The sequence below is a fragment of the Tupaia chinensis genome, unplaced genomic scaffold (genome assembly GCF_000334495.1).
Source record: "Tupaia chinensis unplaced genomic scaffold, TupChi_1.0 Scaffold000207_1, whole genome shotgun sequence".
In the NCBI taxonomy this organism is placed as follows: domain Eukaryota; kingdom Metazoa; phylum Chordata; class Mammalia; order Scandentia; family Tupaiidae; genus Tupaia; species Tupaia belangeri.
The window spans coordinates 3861347-3861995 of NW_006159682.1; the positions used below are offsets into that span (position 1 = coordinate 3861347).

At 58.1% G+C, this 649-nt stretch overlaps 1 protein-coding gene across 1 annotated transcript in view; it reads right to left on the minus strand.

Annotated features, from left to right (window-relative positions):
* Positions 1-649, minus strand: part of SLC5A9 (solute carrier family 5 member 9) — a 30765-nt gene that overhangs the window by 20568 nt on the left and 9548 nt on the right. The window contains exon 6 of the mRNA XM_014587367.2: positions 265-345. Within this exon, the coding sequence (XP_014442853.1) occupies positions 265-345 (81 nt within the window). The remainder of the gene's footprint in view (positions 1-264; positions 346-649) is intronic.

A 649-nucleotide genomic window follows, 5' to 3' on the forward strand; every position in this document is an offset into this window, starting at 1 on the left:
CTGCTGAGCCTGTCCCTCAGCCCACCCTGGCTCCCAGGCCCGTGTGGGCCTCTGGGTTGGAACACGGCAATGGGGAGGGGGAAAGTGGGCTTCAAGCTCTAGGCCCCTGGTTTGGAGTAGAGAGAATATTGCTCCTTGGGAGTCCTGGTATGGAGGGGGGCATGGCTCTGTGCCCTGGAAAGTTCCAGTCAAGAGGTGACAAAAACAAGGAGGTGGAGAGGAACTTAGGGTTGAGGATAGGATGAATTTAGGGATCTTCCTTACCCAGAAACATGAGGACCAGGGCTCCCCCCACCATGATCACCGTCTGCAGAGCATCTGTGTAGATCACGGCCGTGAGGCCCCCTGAGGGCCCAATGAGAGAGCTCATTAGTCAGCACCGAGGAGGTTCCTCTCCGGGTGCCCACCCTGTGCTTGGTCACATGAGGGCACTGGAGGAGACCAAAGGGGCTGCCCTTTTAGCAGGTAGGCTCTGACCTCTGCCTCTCCCCATAGCTCTCCCCCCTAAGGGGGCACCATTGGAAATGCTCAGGTCCAGCTTGTCCCCTGCCTGACAGCCTCTGACTGTGGCTGCCATGGGTAGCTTGTTCGATATACCAAGTCCGTTCTTCAGCGTGTGCTCTTGGCTCCACCAGGAATTCGTCCTCCT